This window comes from Rhopilema esculentum, chromosome 16 (assembly GCF_057945365.1).
Source record: "Rhopilema esculentum isolate cy_ngs chromosome 16, ASM5794536v1, whole genome shotgun sequence".
Taxonomy (NCBI): Eukaryota; Metazoa; Cnidaria; class Scyphozoa; order Rhizostomeae; family Rhizostomatidae; genus Rhopilema; species Rhopilema esculentum.
In genome coordinates, this window is record NC_142830.1 from 8341547 (window position 1) to 8361867 (window position 20321).

Below are 20321 nucleotides of genomic sequence, written 5' to 3' on the forward strand. Positions count from 1 at the left end.
TAAGAAAATACTTTCCATATCATCATTTACTTTTAGTACAGTGCTACCTCTATCATCTTTCTTGGTCTTAGTTTATATGAAATATTTGCCTACATCTCTGCAACATCTGGGTTGAAGTTGACGTAATTTAAATCTAACCAAAATGATGCAATTCAAAGACAATTAGAGTGACCTAATACAACAGTTTTTCTTTCAGGAACATGTTCGTCTTATAATGAAACAAAGAGAACATCAGCAGAAAGCCAAGTGATCAACCCATTGATAATAATTGAGGTCTCTTCTGAAGATGACTGTGTTATCGAAGGCCAGCCTTATATCGTTCAAACGAAGTTCAAATACAACACAGAGAAGGTATGGGCGGTCAAACTCAATGATACCGCCATTGAAGATCTACGAGATGTCGTTTTTGATAGTGGGTCGAATGCTAAAATTCAAATTGGCTCAGATCTTTATGACAGTCATGGCAACACTACAGTTGAAATAGTGATTTCTGATGTTCTTGAAAAGAAAGTCATCACTAAGCAAATTTGTGTCCTACGCCAAATGAATTTGATAAATATAACGGTTGCAAAGGCGGCTCAACCTTACGAGTTTGTAACTTTTTATGTCGAGAGTAGACGTGAGAGTGGAAGTTTAACAATGACGATAAAATATGGCAACGGCAGGACAGGTAATAAAATGCTAATGAATTCTTTAGAAACATTTTCTAATTCTTACAGAGATCTAGGACATTATAACTACACTTGGGAAGTATCAGGTGCAGCAGGTATTCAGAGGGGAAGTGGTATAGTCAAAGTTATGTGGGCAGTTTTAAAAAGCTATGACTATGAATTCACTGCTAATATCAAGACGTTATACTGGCCAGCTAACGAAGTACGGTTTTTTGCAAGAGCAGATTGCAGATATCTCTCAGGGGATACAGCTACCGATGCATATTTCAGAATCATGTTGAGTGATGGAACATTTTTAACCGACTGGCGGGAATTTCCTCAGCCTTCCTGTTGGGACTACGCTTATCTGTTCACTTACAAATTCAAGAAACCAGGTTGCTGGAAGGTCTGGCTTGAGCTTAAGAACCTTCTAGGCTACTGTGCTATAACGGAGAGAGTAGATGTTGTTTTAGAGTTCAAAGTTCATTCACTGGTAATCGAAAATGTTCCACCAGTGAGACGCGTTGTCAAAGAAATTGACGGCAAACAGGTACTGCATCTAAGAAAAGTTGACCCTTTTCGTGTTGTTTCCAACATAACCGGAGGCTTCTGCAGACAATATACGTATGATATGATTTACACTAGGTTTCGCTGGTACCACGAGGACAAAGACATATTAGAAATTTCATACTTTGTAGGGAAAGGTGGCACCTATGATTTACGATTCTTTGTTGAAAACAAGGCATCTGGCTATGAAAAAATACAGCGTTTGGCTCTTGTAGACTCACTAATAGGGCTGAAATTGCTAGCTTCTGATCCTGATCAAGATGGCGTTGTATCTTTCTATTTGTTGGTTCAAGATCCAGGCACAGACACAAATGTTACTTGGAACTTGATTGTAGAGGAGGAATTCACTGAAAGAAATCCAGCGTTCTCAGCAGCTGCGTCACTCCCAAATATAACAGCTGTAGAAGAAGCAAAAAGGATTGACTTGGGAAAATATATCGGTTATATTAAACAGTACAGATTCAGATCGTCTGGATCTTACCCGGTCACTGTTTCTGCTAGTGACCCCTTCTTAACACTGACTGACACGAAAACTGTCTACATATCAAAGAGACCTTGCCAAAGACCAGTCGTTACCATATTATTAGGAAGTGGCAGAAGTCATTTAAAATTCAGCGTTCTAGATTCGTTTACAGTCTTATCTGATGCTGTAATTGATTGTGAAGAATCAAACCAGGCTACATTCCTTTGGTCGCTTTTCAACAGTAGCATGTACGCCATGAATAGAAACGATCCGGCTGAAAAAGACAAACGTATCAAGTAAGAGGCTTCAACCTATTTCCTTTAGATGGAAAAAGAAACTAAGGCTTCATAATGTTTTGTATTAGACACAATTTGGTAAGATAAGGCTAAGTATTGCAAAATTGAAATGAAATTTTGAAGTTTTCATAACATGAACGATAGTGGCTCAATAGTAGAACATTGCCAGGCTGATTATTTAGAAGCACAAGAATGTTTGCTATTTTGTTGGATAGAAAATTTGTATTTTCAAGTAAACTTACGTGATTTTTTTTCATACCCTTGCAGTTTCCCTCCAGATGTGGTGACAAATCAACGTGAGATAGCGATCCAGAAGAGCAGCCTCACCCCTGCAGTATACAAACTGAAACTGGAAGCTCAGATGCACGGTTCCAATTACTCTGGCAGCGACGAGGCTTTTCTTGAGATTACAGCCGTACCAATAAAGGTAATTATCGCAGGAGGTACAGCTAGGCTTTTGCAATGGGAAAAGGACATTTTCCTGGATGCCTCTGCAACACATGATCCAAATATCCTGCATGGGGACAACGAAGATTTGATGTACTGGTGGTTTTGCAAAGTCAAACCGAACACTATACACTTTGTTATTGGTAAAGGAGGCTGCTTTGGTCACGGTGAAGGGGTTATCGAGCATAGAAATGACACTTGGACGATCCCTGCTAAGACTTTAATAAAGAATGGTGTCTACAATATGACACTTAAAGTAAAAAGTAACACCGTGAAAGGAAGGGAAGGGAGATATGAGCAGCATATCGAAATCAGATCTGGATCTGTCATAAAAACAAATATCAAGTGAGTAATGGCTTAACAATTTCCTTCTCGACTGTCATCAAAAGTGGAGAATTTTAAGGACACCCTTTTACTTCTTTCATATGCAATCCTTTCTTACCCGAAGAAAAGCTGATATGATTTTTTATTTCCTTATTAAAATATTCATAGTTTAGCCTTACAGTTAGAATTTTTTTCAGCTAAAAGAGACAACTTTTTAACAAAAAAATAATGATTTGTATATTCATCTCAAAATCTGGATTTTAAAATGATTGTAGCATTTTTGGCTGTATAAAGTCGTTAATGCTTTTCTTACTAGATTCAGGAATAACTTTCTATAGTATAGAGTATACGGCAAAATTTCGTACACATGACCATTGTAAGCATCAATTGTCCTTAGACACACTTTAGATGTAACGTTATTGTTTCTTCAAAGTAAAAAACATCACAATAAATTGCATTTGACTTTGGTAGATGCAACGCAAACTGCAAAAACCAGGTTGATCCCGAAACGAGATTATCATTATTGGGAACCTGTGACGGTTGTGGAGCGTATGTAAGATACAACTGGAAGCTACTCGTTAAAAAAGATTCAACCGTCTTTCCTTTGCGTTGGCTTGTGGATACAAGAACACCGGAAGATTCAATCTCATTTGTTCTCAATCCAACCATATTAACAAAGAATACAGAATACCTTGCGAGGTTTACCGCGACTGACCCATCAGGTTGGTGATTGTAAATATATCGCTCTCGTTCCAAAGAAGTCACAATACTCAATTGTGAAGATATATTAAATTTTGAAGAAAACCTGGGCGTTGTCCGAGATTTAAAAAAAGCATAGCCCGATTTTAAGTTTTATTTTCTATTTTCTTCAAATGAAGCTAATCAAATTTGATATTATCAATATTCAAAAGTGTTTTATTCATATTTCTTCAAGTAAGTATTTCACATTGTCCTATTTCAAAATGGCCCCAAGCGGAGAAAGCACGATATCCTTCGTCCAAAAATTCAAGTTATCCGACTACAATAACAGAATGAATGCAACACATCAATCTTCTTAGCCCAAAACATAGCTTAAGGAAGCAGTCGTAAGAGCAGTGATGGTTATAAGGGAGGCGAAGGGACAAGGGAGGGCAAAGGGGCAAGGGTGCAAGAGGGCAAGAGGGGCAGTTGCCAAGAGGGGTCCAAAAATCGGCAAAATTACCATTTGACAATTTCTGGTATTCGCTATTTTGTCATTTTCAAAAAAATTTCTAACATTAATACTTCAATCATTTGGGGCCTTTTTTCCAACAACACTCATTTCAACAGAAAGCAAAGTAGAATCGATATGGAGGATAGGTGAAATATATTGTCAGAGAATCCAGAATTTTAACGCAAAATGCCTTAACTCTGTCTAGTATTTCTTCTGTTAAAAAGCTTCCAAAAACAATGAGAAAGGGGGGAAAGGGAAAGTTAATTGTGAAGCAATGTACATGCATGAAACCGGACTGTGTAAGGCCCTAATCTGTATAGAGCCTTTCAAATATAATTGCTAAAACAGCCAGTGCTAAAGGGTCTTTCTAAAAACTAAAGATGAACAAGATTGGTCAGCAACGATTCAAGGGGCTATAGCTTCTCTCAATTGAAAACAAAGTTGAGGAAAAAAATAAAATAAAAGCAAAAATGTTTACAGCTTGTCTCGTGACACGTTGAAGGTTTATAACTATTTGCAAAAATAGATTCTTTTGGAAACATGTCAGAAAAGAGGCTGGGATTGAAACAATTCAAATAAAAACGAAAACTTAAATGAAGTAAGGGATAACTCATCAAGTATTTGTAAAACGTCTCCTTAATGTGAAGAGGCTTTTACTGATTCCTTTGGGCTTATTATAACATTATGATATGGTTTGAGAATTTTGGCGTACTTTGTTGTTATTTTTAACCATATTTTTTAGTATTTCGCAGTATTTTGCAGTATTTTGTTTCGTTTCGTGTCGTTTCGCTGATTATAATCAGCTTTCCTTTGAACCCTGCTAGTTATATCGTATGATAACCCACTTGATGGTTTTGCAAATAAAGATATTCTTATAAAAATTATTTTATACGTTTTTGTATAAAAAAAATTATTTTGAAACAGGTTACGAACCGGTTTTGAAAAATTGAAAGTTAATATCATGTATAGGACGGCTCCAAAATTCTCAAAGAAAGTTCATTTTGAGTTAATTCACTATTTTAAGTTACATCAAGTTTGAGGAAGGTTTAGCTGAGGCGAAGGGCAGTCAGAGGAAGGTTTAGCTTTTGCTGAACAATAAAAGTCATCACATCACATTTTTGGAATACCGTCCAAAACTAATTTGCGCCACACCACACCATTTACCATGAGCCCATTTACCAAGTAACAGTTGGCAAATTTCACACTGTTGTCCTCTTGACATTTTACGAAAAACCATCACTGCGTAAGAGTGATGCATACAATCTTGTTTGTTACAGAAAAATTACACCACTGAATATCACAAAAAAACGAGATAATATGACGTAAGGCAACAACAGTTGTAAAACACTGGTAAGCTAAGGTAGAGCTAAGGGTACACAGACGTTTAAGCATGTCAACGAAGAACTCTTGGCAATTGCGATGATGTCTTTGAAGTATAATACTGTAAATGGTGTTTGACAAAAAGTACCTTTTTCATCCAACTCAATCTAGATATGTTATGATATTACCATGCTCTTGCTTGCTTTTGTTCTTATTACAAGAAGACTTTTTTTATGGACTCTACCTCCTTTCCTTGCTGTGTTAGTTCTTGGCTTTCTGTGTTTCGGTTTATGTTAATCCTTTCCTCCGTTGAACAGGCGATGAAGGCTACACGGATTACGGTTTACAATTGACGACGCCACCTTACGGTGGTTACTGCAACGTAGAGCCAGAGTCTGGAGAAGCAGTAAAAACTGAGTTCAAAGTTGCTTGCTTTAACTGGAGAACGAGCACGTCTTCACTGGAATACTCAATGTCTCTGATTAAGCATTCAGCTGTGCTTGGCGCATTGAAAGACGATTCAGAGTCTACGTTGCTTTCATACAGTCCTCTGTCTCACACAACTGTAAAATTACCTGAAGGATCGAGCAAGGACGATTACAACCAGACAATTGAAATAAGAATAATTGATACCAATGGAGCCAGCACAGTGATCAATACAACAGTAAAGGTATACCAATTTTTTTTCTTGGTTTTCCCTAATCTATGTAGATACAAAATTACCCTGATTAATATTTTCTTTAAAGAAACATTTTTACTGGCAAATGTTAGACACTGCTTTCTGACAAATGAAGCCTTCACTATGTAAAATCAATAAAAATGATATCTTACAGCTTATTAGACTGAATTTGATATTATCCCCATAACTAGCTGAGTTACCCAATGAACTTACAACAAAACATATGCATGTGAAATTATTTAAATTCATAATCTTTTTAAACCAATTAAGTGGCTGTCCATCATCCCGAAATTATCAGCAAGCTGTTGTTTAGAGGACTTCTAACAACATGGAGCCAAATATATTGCAAAATCTTTTATTTTGAATCTTCATAAAGTGAAAATCTACAATTAGCTAAATACATAAGCCGTAATGAAATGGCGTGTTCACAAAGATTTTCCTCAGACCCCTCCAGTATTGCCAGCTCTGCTCACTTTTGCCACTCAACCTTACCACTTTGGCTACACTACTGCTAAACTGTTTGATTGAAATGCCAAAAGAAGTTTTCGGTATCATCCTTTTCAATGAGAATAAAACCAGAGCTTTGAGCGTTTATGACATTAAATTTCTTGCACTTTTTGCATTTCAGGTGCTACCGTTTACTGTTGAAGACAAAACTGCAGGCGACACACCGCTAGAATCAGAACTCGAAACGTACGTGCATGGAAAAGACAGCACATTGTCAAAGTTAGTGGGATCAGGCGATGTACAAGGGCTGACCCGGTTCACAAAATCAATTGGAAAAAGTTTAGATTCTGCTAAAGACGATAAACCCAGTGATGCAACCGATTTGAAAGAGAAGCGCAAGGAAAAACGAACAAAGGTACTTCGTCAAAGACCAGTTACAGTTGAAAGTCGTTGTGTAGTACCCCGGATAAATGGGCAAGTCACAAAGTCAGATCGATTCTCAATTTCTATTGATTGCTTTCTACCTTTCCCGGAAAAGTTGGGATTTCGCTACCAACCATTAAACTAAATATATTACATATACCCCTATGATTAGAAAAACTCTAATAGAAATTATGCTTTAAAGAAACATTACTAATTTTTTCATCATAGATGCGGGATGAGATAGTGAAATCTCTCACTGATGTAAAGTTAACAACCCTGGAAAATTTTGCAGTAGTAAATAGCGCTCTTGAAAAGGTTTCTGTCACTGAAGATGAGGTCACCAAATCATCGCAAGTAAGTTTTTATCCATGTCAATATCAATTTTATATGTCATCAGAGATAAAACGCTCAAACATTCTGTTCCTGCATACAATTTGTAGCAAACTTCGAAGCGCCTTATTGTTTTTAAATTTAAACGTATCTAAACATTTTTCCTTTCGCAACGAGAACTCGAAAAATTAACGATTACAAAGTTAACAAAGATGGACTCAATTGTGCATTTCTTCAGTTAAATCAAGTAAACGAGCTCTATTTGTCTTGAGGATAAAATGCTAAAGTTCTTTGACTCTGGTACAAAGTTTATGGAAGAAAGTTATGACCAGTGGAAGCAGCGTGACCCTAAACTTGTTCAAGATGCAATGGCTTCCCATTTAGAAGGAGTTGGAAATATGATGCAGTCAGCAGTTTCAAGCAGATCTGAAGCTCAAGGACAGGAAAAAGATGATGTAAGTCCTCGATTGTGTAAAATAAATGATTTTTTGTTTTTGTTGCTCCAATAATCTGTAAAGTAGCTAAACTTTAAACTTTATATAAGAAATCACTGAGGTAGTTTCATCAAAGATTCTTATGATGCAAAAGATCTCCTGAGGCAAAGACAACCTAGCACGTTCTAGACGGTCCAAGAAAGATTGCACGAGTGTTTTTGCCTGCACAATCCCTTTCAAGTCTTTTGTTGGATTATATGAAAGTATTTCTAACTGCTTGTAATGACCGACATTCATTTTTGCATGTCGATTATATTTCTTAGTGTAAATTGAATAGCTATGTAATATAAAGTACGCTTTGGTGTGTAGAACAAGATTGTACTTAAATACAAATAAACTTTGTTGAAGAAGACGGCTCAGACCTGCGATTGTGTAATACACGAACATTTCATTACATAGCTTATCAAAATAGAAGATTTAAATGTAGAATATGAAATGATCCTGGGAATACCTAACTTTCTAATCAAAAGGACGAAAACAATCATACTCTTGTAGCTTAATCATTTTTAAAAATTGCGTATCTTTCTTAAAAATCATGACAAAATTTTATGCCAAGACATCACCGTAACATATACTTGAAGTACTAGCTCACGATTAAAGTACTAGCTTAAAGTAAAGTACTAGCAACTAGCTTTACTTACTCGTCTTTAAAGAGCTATCCTAAGGCCTAATTGTCATCATTTTTCTTCAAAGTATCTTAAATTCACGGATAATACCATGAAGATCATTGAAGACTCAACAGCACTTTTGTTTCGATCAATCGCCGTAAACGAAATAGCAAAACGAATAGGCAGTAAGTCAATATCAGTGGAGGTGAAAAAGTCAGAGGGGAGCGATCTGAACAGCTTAACAATGCAAACGCTCGAAGGAGGCAAACTGCAAACTCCATCAGGTCAAACACTCTTTGGTGTTAATAATACGAATAAAGATGTCATCGAAGTTAAGGTATTGTTATTCTAAAAGCAATTTTATACTTATCATTAATAAAATTTGATATACCACTTATCTGTAAACTGATAAAACTTAAGGAATCTCTGTGCACATTTTGTATTTTGTGATTCAGTGTAGCGCACAAAATTTGTGGCTTTGTACTTAAAGTTACTGTGTATCGTATTTATCAGAATGTTTAACAGCAATAATGTCCTGGCTGACTTGCAAGCTACAGACAATTTCTCAGTGTTTGTAGATTTGCTAGTTTTCTCACCCAAAATCAAAACGCTTACAAGAAGAAAATGTTTAAGCATAAGTACATCTTAGCAGTGTTTCCAAAAGAGTCGTTGTATTGAGAATCTGTCTTTATTAAGACAAACCAATTTGCTTTTTGTAGATGGTTTCATTATCGAAGAATCCTTATACTTGGGACGAAGAAGGTACTGGCAAGCTAATTTCACCTACCATACCGAGTGCGAAGTTTGTTGCAGATGGGAGCGAAATTGTGGTGGAAAATCTTCCACCTGGGGAAGAAACGATCGTAGAAGTTCCAACTCCAAACATCAAATTTGTAAGCAGTAAACTTTTATTTTTAAATCGTGTACACACTTACACAGCATTCTCTTTTAGGCAAATGGTGCACGATGTCTTATTGACATCTAGGAAACGGTTTATTATATGCTCATGTCAAAACATTTGATGCGTTGTCATTACATAACAAAGAAAAACCCAGTTTATTTTATCATGCTTAAAGCTACGTCTGCTGTTGCGTGCCTTAACTAATTAGCTCTTTAAACATAGGGACGTGTTTTAGATCCAGGGCTTTCTTCGCTTGCAAGAACAATAGCCTACATCTGATTTGCGTCTTTTCAGATTGAGCAAAGTGAAACTTTGAGAGCCAGCCAAAGTCTGATTTATCTGATCACGCTGCCTGTGACTGGATTGTCAGTTATGCTGAAGACACGTTGTGTTGGAAGTCCTTGCAGAATTTACGTAAGCAGTAAGGGAAAGCCAACATTCTTGAGTAGCGAAGGCAGCTTTGCAGTAGAAGATAGCAGTAACAGCAGTCAAGAAGCACCGTTCACGCTGTACCCTGACGTACAGAGCACTACATTCAATATAGGAGTCAGAAGTATCCGCGAGAATGCATCATCTCTTGAAGAAACAAAATTTTCCATGGCAATGTTTACAACTGGTTGCTTTTTTTGGGATGAAAAGTCAAGCAAATGGAAAACTGATGGTTGTCAGGTATTTGATTTTTTCTGAACAATTTGCTGTTCGAGCTTCCTTGAAATATCAATCAACATCATATGACCAAACATCTGAATGAATTTTTGTATGATGGTTTGAAGATGGCCTAAAAACAGCAAGATTTACTAAGACATAAGCTTTGAGACAGCCCTGAAAGCACTAGGCACAAAAATGATTCTTCATCTTTCATGAAAAACTATTCATCGCACGTCTCATTTGTCTGCTTAGGCTGCGAATATCACGTAGCTCTGTTCTTGAAAGGCTTTGGCAAACTTATTTCCTAACTGGATACTTAAGCAAACTTATTTCCTTACTGGATACTTTAGCAGACTTATTTCTTAAATATTGTTAGTTTGAGCATCTATTTTTTCGTTGCTGGTTTTCTTTCAGTATCAAATGAAGAAATTTCGTAAAATATTGTGAATTACAAATCCATGAAAATCTTTTGGATTGTTTGCACAGTTTATCAAAAAAAGCCTTTCTAGTTCACTTCTTCGATGCCTTCGTTGAAACTATTTCTTCTCCAGATATCAAGCCAAACAAATCCACAAAAAACAGTCTGCAAATGCAACCATATGACATGGTTTGGAGCTGGTCTGATTGTGCAACCAAAGCTGATTGATGTCGAGAAAGAAATTCTCAAAATAAAAGATCTAGCTGATTATCCGGCTCTGTTGGCAACTGTCTGCGTCATCGGTGGTCTGTACATAATAGCTATGATATGGGCAAGACGTCAGGATAACAACGATGTTCTTAAGGTGAAAACATTATGCATGCTTGTGTCTTCTCAGCATGAGATTTAGCACTTTTAAGTACATTTTTCTCGAAATAAACTTAAGAATACCATTAAAAGAAAATTGGAAGTAGCATTTTCCCTAGTCTTAGCAAAAATACTTTCTCACAGTTTCCGTTGGTAGCTTCTGTTATAAGTTCGTGGCTAAATTAGCAAATTAGCAGTGGAGCAAAAGTAGAGGCTTTCATGTGTGCTATGAATTGCAAGCGAAGCTCTTGCACGAGCAGATATTGTATGCTAGTTAGACTATACTTTTTCTTGAAGGCGGCTCTAATAATTGTCGATGATTGCTGTCAAACCCACAAACATCGTTATGAGGTAACAGTTTACACTGGAAGTCGACCTGGTTCTGGCACTACATCATCTGTCTGCATCATTCTTGGTGGTTCCAACGGCGAAAGTGACCCTCACTGCTTGTCAACAGTGTCTGAAATTCTGTTTCAAAGAGGAGGCGTGGACTCTTTTCTTGTAACCAGTGCAGAGGTAAGAAATTACAACTGCAGGTCACTAAACCTGCAAAAAATCTTCTCAAGAAGCACCTTTCATTCAATTTATTTGATAAGTAAGAATGACATGGAAGTAATAATAATATAATAATAACAATAAGAACACAGACGTTTAAAGAGCAAAATCTCAATCATTTCAGTGTGCGTTCATGAGAGTCCTTAAAGAGTCCATTGTTTGTACCACAACATGAAAAAAGAAGCTATAATTTACAATTTCCTCCGAAATACATGCTGATCTTAATTAAACATCAACAATGCAGTAACAGGAAGCGATGCTGCTTTAGCAAAGCGAACCCATAAACCGGTTCTATTAACTTGGAGCTCTAATATTGTTATGGCCATTTTGTGTTGCACATCTCATGTAAAGCCTTGGCCAAACGATTCGATTTTTCGCTCGATTCACTCGACTTTTCACTCACACGAACAAAACGAAGGCAATGAAACGCAAAGCGGCTGCCGTTCTTATCATTAGCATCATAAGACCCTGTTCCTTCATTTCATGCAGGAACCACCATTTAATATTTTATTTTGTTTTAAGAAAATTACTATTTCAGGCAAACATTTGTTTCGTTTGATTGATTTCATTCCTGAAATGGAATTCATCACTTTGAAAGGTCCTTTGAAACTTGAAGTCCCGGGGTAGTATACTTCCCTATCCCCCTTTGGCCGCCTCATTTTCGAGTATATTAGTTCTTTTAAAAATAACTAAGCATAAAAGATGATAACTGCGCACGCGCTCATTCGACTCACTCGACAAGGTGGCCAAACGATTCGCTTTTCATTCAACAATACCATATTCAGTGGCTCAGTAGAGAAAGGAGCAGTTGCCAAGCAAGCACAAAGATACTACGTATCACAAAGAAATAAAATCTAAATTTTTCTAATTAATCTATTTCAGGATTTAGGAACATTAACATGGATTCGAGTGTGGCACGATAACACTGGTTCAAGCCGATCTTGGTATCTCAGCAGAATAGTAGTCACAGACATCCTGAAAGGCACTCAAACGACCTTCGTTTGCCACACGTGGTTAGGAATTGGCATTGAAGATGGCCAAATCGACAAGACATTCATTGCTGTTGAAGGAGAATTATCCAAAGATTTTGAAACGCTTTTCTTAGCTAAAACATCAAGAGGATTCAGTGATGATCATCTTTGGTTCAGCGTTGCTATGCGACCCCCAAGAAGTCACTTCACACGCTGCCAAAGAGTCTCATGTTGTCTTTCTGCTCTTCTGTGCACAATGCTTGCTAATGCTATGTTTTATCAAAGAAAACAAGTCTCTGGTACTGAAATTAAACTTGGTGCTTTTTCGTTCAGCTGGAGCCAGATTGCGATCGGTGTGGAATCAGCATTGATTGTCATTCCTATTAATTTGCTGGTTGTGAAATTGTTCAGGAATGCAGCACCTTCTTTCAAGTACGTGCCTGAGGAAGAGGTCACCAAGTCAACAACATCATCCGAGGATAAAACATCCAGTGTTGGTTTGCATGATCAAGACGTCAAGATCACAATTCATGATACAACTGAGCCAACCGAAAGTTCCTTAGTAAAAGTTGGATCAACAAATTATCCGTTCATGGACATCATGTCTGAAGATACTTTGAATCTTATCCAAACACTGAATGAAATGGAAAATGATGAATGCAATACTCTTCATTTTGTGCATTCAATCACCTCAAAGATGTCTCAAAATGAGAATATTGGTGCCTTAGAAGACATGACACTTCATGTAAATCTGAATCGAGTTCAAAACAAAGACTGTTCAATGAGGCAAGATGGCTTCCTGGCACCCATTGGTGCATCGACTAAGAACCCAAACAGAGCTACTCGAAAATATTCGCAAAATATTCCAGTGCCCTCACCTAAAGACAGCGAAAAAGATGCTTCCTCTCTTTTGGTTCAAAAACGTGATATGGTTTCAGCTGGTGTAAAGAAAAACAACATGTCGATGACAATGCTTGATCAAAATCTAAAGAATTCGTTTACCAAAAATATCGAAAACGGCAATGAAGCACTATTTAGTAGACAGGATATTTTTATCAACATGGATACAGACAGCTTTCTAAATAGTTAGTAAATTACATGCCTTTGTATTTGACAATTTATTTAAATTCTGACCACCAGATTTAGCCACTTCTGGTCTTGGGTCATAAACAAACAATGTCGATCGCAACCTTCTATTTTTTCACTTAAAAATGACACTAGGAAGTTGACCACGTAAAGCATCTAAGTTTGCTTAAAGTTCTAGCGACAAAACGTTATTTATTTTTCCTACACCAGTGATGTGCAACGAGCGGAAAATTATTCATTTCTTGGTCATTTGTAAATGAAACCAGACACATTTACACTACTCGCCTCTCACTTAAGCATAAAAGTTTTGAATTCTCTTGAATAATGCAGCAAATTAGACAGTTTGTAGGGTGTTATAGCCTTTAGAAGTTGCCTTAACATCACTTTGTCATGGAAACGCTGGTGTTTCATATTTATGTACTCTACAATGCATGGTTTTCTGTTTGGAGATATCTGAATGAGTAAAATACATTTATGGTCTGAAGAAATTGTTCTCCTTGAAAGGCATCATTATACGTCAACTTTCTGTACCTAAATTGTTTTTTTCAGGTGAATTGCTTGTAGACAAAATCTCCATGGATGCCTTAGACCTGTTGAATCATTTGAATGACGAACAAAATGATGCTCATTCGGGAGCTAGGATAGAACCGGACGTGTTGAAAGAGATTCTGAAAAAGAATTCCGGAATCCTTGAAGGTTTGTCTTTTATTCAAGAAAGTATCTTTTTACCTACAGCTAGCACACCTTACATGCAGTACTATCAACAGGGTTTTTTTAAAGAAAATTTAGAGCTGCACATTTTTCTTCTAAGCACTGTGTTGAAGGAATAATTATTGGTTCTTATAAGCATTAAAAAAAAGTAAATGATGCGCAGGTAGAGCTAGCTTGTGCTCCAGACCAATGACGCAGCAGGGGTTGAAAGAATGGAGGGGCAAAAGAGGAGTCCGACAGCAGAGGGTCCGGGTCTTTGCCACGGGAATTTCTAAAGATCGTGGAGGACTTTTCTCTATAGTGCCTATAACGAGATGAAATTGAAAACCATTCAGTAGAGGTACAGACGAGGGTCCCCTGCGGGCGGAGCGAGCAGAAAATTTTTGCGACCACGCCCTTTTGATTAGCTTAAAATAATTCTTACAGTCTTTTGCTTGCAGTCTTTGAAACATTTCAATTTTGTCTGAAATATATCAACTTCCCCCTCCCTCCTGAGGAACTAATTTTATTGCAGATTTGCAATTTTTTCAGACAACAACTTCTGTGCATTGGGGGGGGGGGGGGTGACCGCTACCTTACCCCTCGCTACGCTACTGCTCCAGATCCCTTACTTGAAAGTAGAGGTTTTGACATGGTTAATAAGCATGTTCAATTGCCATGCTCATCGGTAATATGATTTAGACCTATATATAGGGTCTGTCCATTTTAAAGAAAATCTTTCGAACTAGGTTTCTAACGTATTATCGATTTGCAGAAAAAGCAAGTATATTCTAACTCAACTTGGAAGTAAAATTAAAGAGTACATTATAATAGAAAGCCTAATTTTCGAGCATATGGCAACCATTGTGAGTTCTTGGTTATATAGAATCACAAAAAACCAAAGTCAACTATTTAAAATCTTGAAAAACAAAATTGTGTTTGTTGAGTGACATTTAATTACGATGTAATATCTAATGTTTTAAAAACTTTAATATCTTCTTTTTTTCGAGCTATGCCAATCAGACGGACGAAACTGATGACGTTAAAGCTTTTTGTGTTTTATCATTTAAATTTTTCTTTGTTTATTTTGCAACAGTTTTCCTGAATTTTTTTCATTAAAGTAAAATTTTAGAACTGCACAGATTATTCTTCAGAGCTGCGCAAAAAACTTCAAGAATTGCACATTTTGTGAAGAACTGCACGTTAAAAAAACCCTGACCATCAATTATAATTAAACAGCCACAAAATCGACTGCTAGCCTCTTGCGCCATGTCAGCCAGCGGAAGCTATAAAAGAGGAGTTGAAAACTTGCTTTGTGTATTGGTATATAACGTACTATCTAAACTCCGTCGTGCCAGCAACTCAGTTGCCACTAGTGAGAGTAACAAGTAATTGCACGACAGCTGGATTATTTAAGTTGTCACTTCTTTCCTAAAGAGCTTGACTATGGCCTCACAGATAACTTATTTTGTGTACAAAGTCTCTTTCATTTTCTTAAATAGACACAAAAAACACAGGATAGTGTAAGATCACATTCAGAGGTTTGATGCTGATGTAATGAAACTCAGGCCACATAGTTGTTATGATAGATAGATGATAATCTATCAGTTGACTGCTTTTTGTTTTGTTAGGCTTACCTAAGACATTGACATAAAAATGGTATTTCGTTCAGCAGATGATAAAAACAAGAAGAAAGATGCAGTAAAATTCTGGCCCCACTGGTGCTTGTATGTTGGCTGGACCATATGCATTCTGACAACCGTTACTGCTGGATTCTTCACCTTACTTTACGGTCTCAGTTTTGGTCGGGTCATGCAAGAAGAGTGGCTAGTTTCCTTTTTCACCTCTATTTTTCAAGACATATTTGTTTCACAACCTTCAAAGGTAAAGCTTTACATTTTGCCTATCTCGTGATTAAGTTAGTTTCTTTTTCTTTGGTTTGTCAAAGCGCTTCATCTAAGTTTAAAGAAATTTTCGGTTAAGAGGGGATCTACTACTTTCTAGATCAAATACACAATGTGCCTCAATGGTTGTCACCTATCATTTTGGTGCAAAAGCCCTAAAATCAAATTCAGGACCTTTTTGAAATAATCAATAAAAGCTCTTTTGGCATACCACTTAAGATTCGAATTGTAAGTTGTACATTTGTAAGGCCTGTAGACGCTTCTAATCGCAATAAAAATATGTCATCGTATTGCTCCATGTCTGATGAACATTTTAAGCACAAGATCTCTTTACTTTTATAAGCTTGCTGTGTTGGTGTACGATAAGGTTTCATTTTGGGTTCTTTTTAGTACTTTCTCCGCACCCTGTCTCTGTCTGTAGATGTCTGTCTGTAAATTGTCAGCTTTGGCTCTTCTGTTTAGGTTATTGTGATTGGCTGTGTATTTGCATTTATCCTGAGGAAGCTTTCTGAAGACGAGAAACTTCCTGAAACTGAGCTTGTTAAGAACACAGAATGGGTAAAGAATCACCTACCTCTGCAAGACAAGCGCGTGACTGGATCAAGAATAAGAGTTCCATTAACCGAATCATATGTCCACAGGGCGCATATGAACAGATTGAAGCAAATGCAAATGACAGAAGTGACATTAGAGATTATTGTTTACTTCTTCTACATATTCCTTGCATTATTGATAGCATATGGACACAGGTCTCCAAACGCGTATGGCATGGGAATAAACATCAAACAAATGTTCGTCAACGACAAGTTTGATGCGGTAAGGCTGCAGCTTTCCCGTTTTTGTAACTCATTTGCAACTTTGTTTTCATTTAGTTATTGGTAAACCTTTTTATGTATTGTTAGAGACCATATCGATTTCCCTTTCAAATAAGAATTTGTGCTTACTTATCTTTGTAAATTTGCCTCCCTTTTGTATCTTAAATCTCTGTCTTTGTAATGTAATGTTCATAATAGCAGGAAATTAGAATATTTGCAATTCTTCCATTCGTTCCCTTCATTTTTACTGATAAAACCACTGATAAAAGCCTGTTGATCTGTACAATATTGTCATCATAAACCCCCGTTCAAAACTCCTGGACTCACCCCACTGCAAACATGATTTCATTCAAAAGTCCTACATCCCTTCTAGATTACAAATGTCAATGACTTTTGGAAATGGGTGGACAAGTCATTTTTACCATCAATGTATGGAGAAAAATGGTACAATGGTGAGCCCACCAGTCAAAAGCGGTTCCTTTCTGACTATGTCACCTATCTAATTGGAAGTCCAAGATTACGACAAATCCGAGTGGTGCAAGGTATTTAGAATCAAGAGTCATATTAAAACTTTAGCTTTAAACAAACCATTTTGAATGTTTATTTATATTATTAATGGAAGGTATGAACTTATCGAAATTTTCAAAACAACTGTTTATTCAAAAATTAATAAAAATGGATAGCCTTTTCTGCATGCTTTCTAGGTCCTGGTGCAACTTTTTATCAATTTATTGGTAATGAATTTTTTAGATCTAGAGCTAAATTTTCCCAAAATGTAAACCCAAAATGTATCTCAAAATGTAAACACTTTTCTAGCCATAGTTAATTCATTCATAGAGCCATGTAGATTGACGGGTACTAAATACCAGATTGAAAGGAAGAAATGCCAGGATACTTTTGATGAGTCAAAACAAGACAAAGGTGACTATTCCAGAGGATGGACTAGAAATGGATCAATATCGGACAGTTTTTCAACTGGAAGCAATAGAGAGAACCCATGGCGGTATTACTCAGACTCAACTTTAAAAGGACATACATTTGTTTCCCAGATAAACAGTTATCCAGGTGGGGGATATGTTCGCACGCTCGGAACAACTTTCCAAGAAGCCAACTCGTCATTTTCTTACTTGAAGAAGCATCTCTGGCTGGACACTCTCACGCGAGCCCTGTTTATCGAATTTTCAACCTATAACAACAACGACAACTTCTACTGCATCGTCACAATGGTTTTGGAATTCAACCCTGATGGGGGAGCAGCACCATACGATAAGGTCCTCACAACAAGGCTAGATCGTTACAACAGTGAATTCTCTTTCTTCTTGGCCGCTTGTGAAATATCTTTCCTTCTTTTAACTCTATACTATATGTGGCTAGAATTCAAAATATTCCGAAAGAAAGGATTCAAATATTTTCGTGAGTTCAGTAGCATTATCGAAATGCTCAGTTTTTCATTCACATGGGCTGCATTTGCATTGCTTCTAATCCGCCTTGGCGTTGTCAAGTGGACAAAAATGGAGCACCAGGAAAATCCTGACGGGTTTACCAGTTTTCAATATGCAGGTTCAAGTGATCTGGCGTATGGTTATGCATTGGCAACGGTTGTCGTTATTGCATTTCTGAAGGTTCTGAAGATTCTCCGGTTCAACAAGAACATGCTGATTCTTTTCAAAACATTACAGTACGCAAGTGATGGCTTAAAGTATTACCTAATATTCTTTACAATTGCCTTTGCTGCTTTCATACAATGGGGTCATTTGACTTTTGGTAGACACCTTTCTGGTTATGCAACAATGGTAAGATCGTGTATGTCAATCATGAATCTTCTTCTGGGCTCTCCTCAGTTCTACAAGTTGCAAGAGACAAATAGAATAGTAGGCCCAATATTCTTCACTTTATTCATTCTCATAGTTATGTTCGTCCTGATGAATTTGTTTCTTTCGATAATCATGGACGCTTTTGCTGCTGTCAGAAGAGAGATGGCTGGTAAAGCAAATGAATACGAGTTGCTTGAGTTTCTATACGAGCGACTTACTACGTTCTTTCCATGTCTGCAGTCAGAAACGAAACAAGCTGAGTTGCAGCTCAGTGAGGAAAATGTAGAAAAATATTATCAACGACGGTTGAAGCAAAGAAAAGGTGAGGAATCAGAAGACAACGATATGGGATCAATTGGCAAAAGTATTGATAAGATGGAGGATCTGGTCAATAAACTTCTTCTCTCAGAATATGAAGAGATAGAGGAGCTGGCTCGAGTTGCCTTGAAATTAAAGAGCAAATCATGTTTATTGGACACAGAATCAACAGTAGATGAAGAAGATATCGATGTTCAAATCTGATTCGGGAAAAAATACTCTTTTTGATGTTGTGCAAATACTTTATCACATATTTTTCGTCGGTTGATAGGCACTTAAGTCCTTCTGTTTTCAGAGCCGTCTGTTTAGAATGAAATAAATCGGAGATTAGAAAAAGAAACTTAAATTTAGATATCATTTTTACTTTAGAACTCGTTACATTGGCCTCATCATATAGATAACATCAAAAGGAGTTATATAACGGGAAGATTTACAAGCCATTTTAAATGTATTTGTAAAGAACGAGAGAGAAGAGAATAAATTGTTTCAACAAGGCTATATGCTAATTTTTAGCTTAAAATTGCATGTAAGAAACATCCTTTCCCATCATTTCTAAGATATAGAGACATTCAGCAGTAAGGGTTTTTACTCTGAATTTGAGCCTCTTTACTTGATTTTAAGTGTAATTTCAAAGTTTTGACATTTTGATATTTGAGTATTCAATGTTGAGAAAAATTATGTTAAGCTATGCTTTATATGTTAATAGAGTTATAAATCATAGAAAATTTACGATATTTATGAAACAATTAGTATATTTTATTAATCATGTTTGATTATATTCTAGAAAGTCTACATGAACAAGCCTGAATCGATTATTTTCGAGTCCGGATTCTTCCAGTTTCTCGCTGCGAGTCATTGTTAATTACGATTCTGGGTGATTACAACAAAGTTAAATCAAAGTACTTTGCAGAGTCAATGTTTCCTTTCTTTTAAAATTGCTAAAATATCAAATTTTAAAATCAGGAATGTTAGGGATACCCTCAGAAAGTCTGAAGGCCAAAAAAAAGTTTCATAGTTTGAAATAAACATATATGCACAAAATGATGAAAAAGATAGAAGGTGGAGACTTTTTCCCTTTAAATTGCTTTGGCCTATAAGCATGAACACCGTTTTGCAGTTTTTGAACAAAATGGGCTAAATACAGTTGAACTTATACAGTACTCTTGTGTGCTTAATTGTAGGGGAGGGTCATGTTGCATTTTTCAAAATTTTTCACCCTTCATAGCATTTTATAATTACCCCCCATTTTATGGAAATCTCAAAGGACGACCAACCCCCTCATATTATACATTTTAAACTTCTTAGAAAAAAAATGGTTTGGCTCCATACAAAACTGTTTTCAAGAAAAAATAAATCAGAGTTTAAAATTTCAAAAGCGTTTACTCATTGTCGTCATCCATATTTAAATTGTCTTTCAACTCTATTTTTTTTGCTTCTCGCTCTTGAGGTCTACGCTTCTGCCGTTCACCAGCTAACATGTTTGATTTTTTGATTTCGAACCAGTACTTAGTTTAAAAAGCGCATGCACTTGCAATATCTCACCCCCCCCCCATTTTATTGTTACCCTCCCCCCATTTAGATGCTTATTTACAATT

General features: G+C 36.6%; 1 protein-coding gene across 1 annotated transcript; it reads left to right on the plus strand.

Moving 5' to 3' along the window:
* On the plus strand, nucleotides 1-19718 carry LOC135682573 (polycystin-1-like protein 2). Its single transcript, XM_065197532.2, has 18 exons — nucleotides 1-1976; nucleotides 2244-2768; nucleotides 3219-3469; nucleotides 5577-5929; nucleotides 6567-6800; nucleotides 7037-7162; nucleotides 7411-7593; nucleotides 8326-8577; nucleotides 8960-9133; nucleotides 9436-9810; nucleotides 10341-10571; nucleotides 10871-11089; nucleotides 12011-13184; nucleotides 13735-13881; nucleotides 15551-15759; nucleotides 16242-16595; nucleotides 16968-17136; nucleotides 17432-19718. Exons 1-18 carry the CDS (start codon nucleotides 544-546, stop codon nucleotides 18928-18930), a joined length of 7908 nt encoding a protein of 2635 aa, XP_065053604.2. The 5' UTR covers nucleotides 1-543; the 3' UTR covers nucleotides 18931-19718.
* Nucleotides 19719-20321: the final 603 nt, after the last annotated feature.

Coding starts and splice junctions, on each gene's coding strand:
- LOC135682573 (XM_065197532.2), top strand. CDS start 544: ATGAATTTGATAAATATAACGGTTGCAAAGGCGGCTCAACCTTACGAG. Junction 13,185..13,734: donor TACAGACAGCTTTCTAAATA/GTTAGTAAATTA, acceptor TGTTTTTTTCAG/GTGAATTGCTTGTAGACAAA. Junction 16,596..16,967: donor TCAACGACAAGTTTGATGCG/GTAAGGCTGCAG, acceptor CATCCCTTCTAG/ATTACAAATGTCAATGACTT.